This window comes from Enhydra lutris, unplaced genomic scaffold (assembly GCF_002288905.1).
Source record: "Enhydra lutris kenyoni isolate GAN:26980312 unplaced genomic scaffold, ASM228890v2 scaffoldscaffold811, whole genome shotgun sequence".
NCBI classification, from domain to species: domain Eukaryota; kingdom Metazoa; phylum Chordata; class Mammalia; order Carnivora; family Mustelidae; genus Enhydra; species Enhydra lutris.
Genome location: NW_019154895.1, coordinates 7747 through 9522, shown reverse-complemented (window position 1 = coordinate 9522; position 1776 = coordinate 7747). Strand labels below are relative to the sequence as shown.

The window sequence follows — 1776 nt, the reverse complement described above, 5'->3', positions numbered from 1 at the left end:
GTGGCTCCTCAGGACTCACACTTGGTATGACTCTGGCCACCACAGCTAGGGAGAGTCGGACACAGGAACAGAGAAGTTGAGGACAGGACACACTGGGACAGAGGACAAGACAGGCTCCCAAAGGATAACAGGACTAGCTGTGACCAAGGGCTTGGAAGTGGCTGGGATGCTGGCTTCTCATGATTCACACAACAGCCCAGGAGACAAGGCAGATTCCATGGAGCAATGGATGGAGGGTAACACCAAGAGAATGTGGGAGAGAAGAAACACAAATAGGGACTGAGTGCAGATGAACATCACAAAGTCAACTGGACACCAGAACACAGCTCTGCTTGGCCGCATGCGGTCTTTACCCATGACAGTCAGCGTGGCTGATGTCCTCTCCTGCCCACACACGCATGCGTACTCCCCGGCATCTGCCACGGCCAGACCAAGGATCTCCAGTGCACACGTGGTCCCATCCTGCCTCAGGCTGACTCTGTCCCCAGCTCTGAGGGTCTCAGACCCCTTCCTCCACTCCACGGGGGCTGCCTTGTTCAGCTCACAGCGCAGCATGGCTGTGGCACCTTCTGTGGCCTTCTCATCCCTTAGACTTTTTGTGAACTTGGCAGGCAGGGCTGGGGAGGGTCAAGGTGACACAGAGAACATCAGACTATCTTGGAGACACTTTGTCCATGATGGGAACACCCACAAGAATCACAAACAGTAAAGGGTCACAATGTGAACGACTTAATAAACACACAGATGCTGAGGAAGACAAGTAGTCCCGGGTAGAAAGACACAAGCCTGGACATGACATCAGGACAAACACAGAATGAAGACATGGAGGGTAGGAGAAACCAGTAAGCCCACCAGCGAGACACAGACAACCACAATCCTACTAGAGAGAATGTGGTGACAGGGTGACACTATGCAGACACTAAGCCACAGGTCCACACAGTCACACGTGGTCTTTACCCCTGATGGTCAGCGTGGCTGATGTCTTCTCCTGCCCGCACACACATGAGTACTCCCCGGCATCTGCCACGGCCAGGCCACGGATCTCCAGCTCACATGTGGTCCCATCCTGCCTCAGGCTGATTCTGTCCCCAGATCTGAGGGTCTCAGACCCCTTCTTCCACTCCACGGGAGCCTCCTTGCTCAGCCCACAGCGCAGCATGGCCGTGGCCCCTTCCGTGGCTTCTTCCTTCCTCAGGCCCTTGGTGAACTTGGCGGGCAGGGCTGGGGAGTGTCAGAAAGACACAGACAAAATCACCGTCTCTGACCACATGGATGAGATGGGACACAAACATCACAGAGGAGACACAGACCCAACTGGACATGGGCCACGTGCTTGGTGTGTTGAGCATATGCTGTGAGCTGTGGCTTCCCTCAGCCTGGCCTGTGCTCAGTGTGGCCGTGGCCTCTTCAGTGGCTCCTCAGGACTCACACTTGGTATGACTCTGGCCACCTCAACTGGGGAGAGTCAGACACAGGAACGGAGATGTTGGGGGCAGGTTACACTGGGACAGAGGACAAGACAGGCTCCTAAAGGACAACAGGACTAGCTGTGACCAAAGGCTGGGAAGTGGCTGAGATGCTGGCTTCTCGTGGTTCACACAACAGCCCAGGAGACAAGGCAGATTCCATGGAGTAATGGATAGGGGATAACACCAAGAGAATGTGGGAGAGAAGAAACACAAACATGGACTGAGTGCAGATGGACATCACAAAGTCAACTAGACACCAGAACACAGCTCTGCTTGGCCGCATGCGGTCTTTACCCCTGACGGTCAG

At 54.8% G+C, this 1776-nt stretch overlaps 1 protein-coding gene across 1 annotated transcript in view; it reads right to left on the bottom strand.

The window, feature by feature from the left end:
- Positions 1-353: 353 nt before the first annotated feature.
- LOC111140385 (obscurin-like) overlaps positions 354-1776 on the bottom strand; it is a gene marked incomplete at its 3' end in the record, with an annotated part of 9158 nt that continues 7735 nt past the window's right edge. The window contains exons 4-5 of the mRNA XM_022492651.1: positions 958-1221; positions 354-617 (exon numbers count right to left, since the gene is read on the bottom strand). Of these exons, the coding sequence (XP_022348359.1) occupies positions 354-617; positions 958-1221 (528 nt within the window). The remainder of the gene's footprint in view (positions 618-957; positions 1222-1776) is intronic.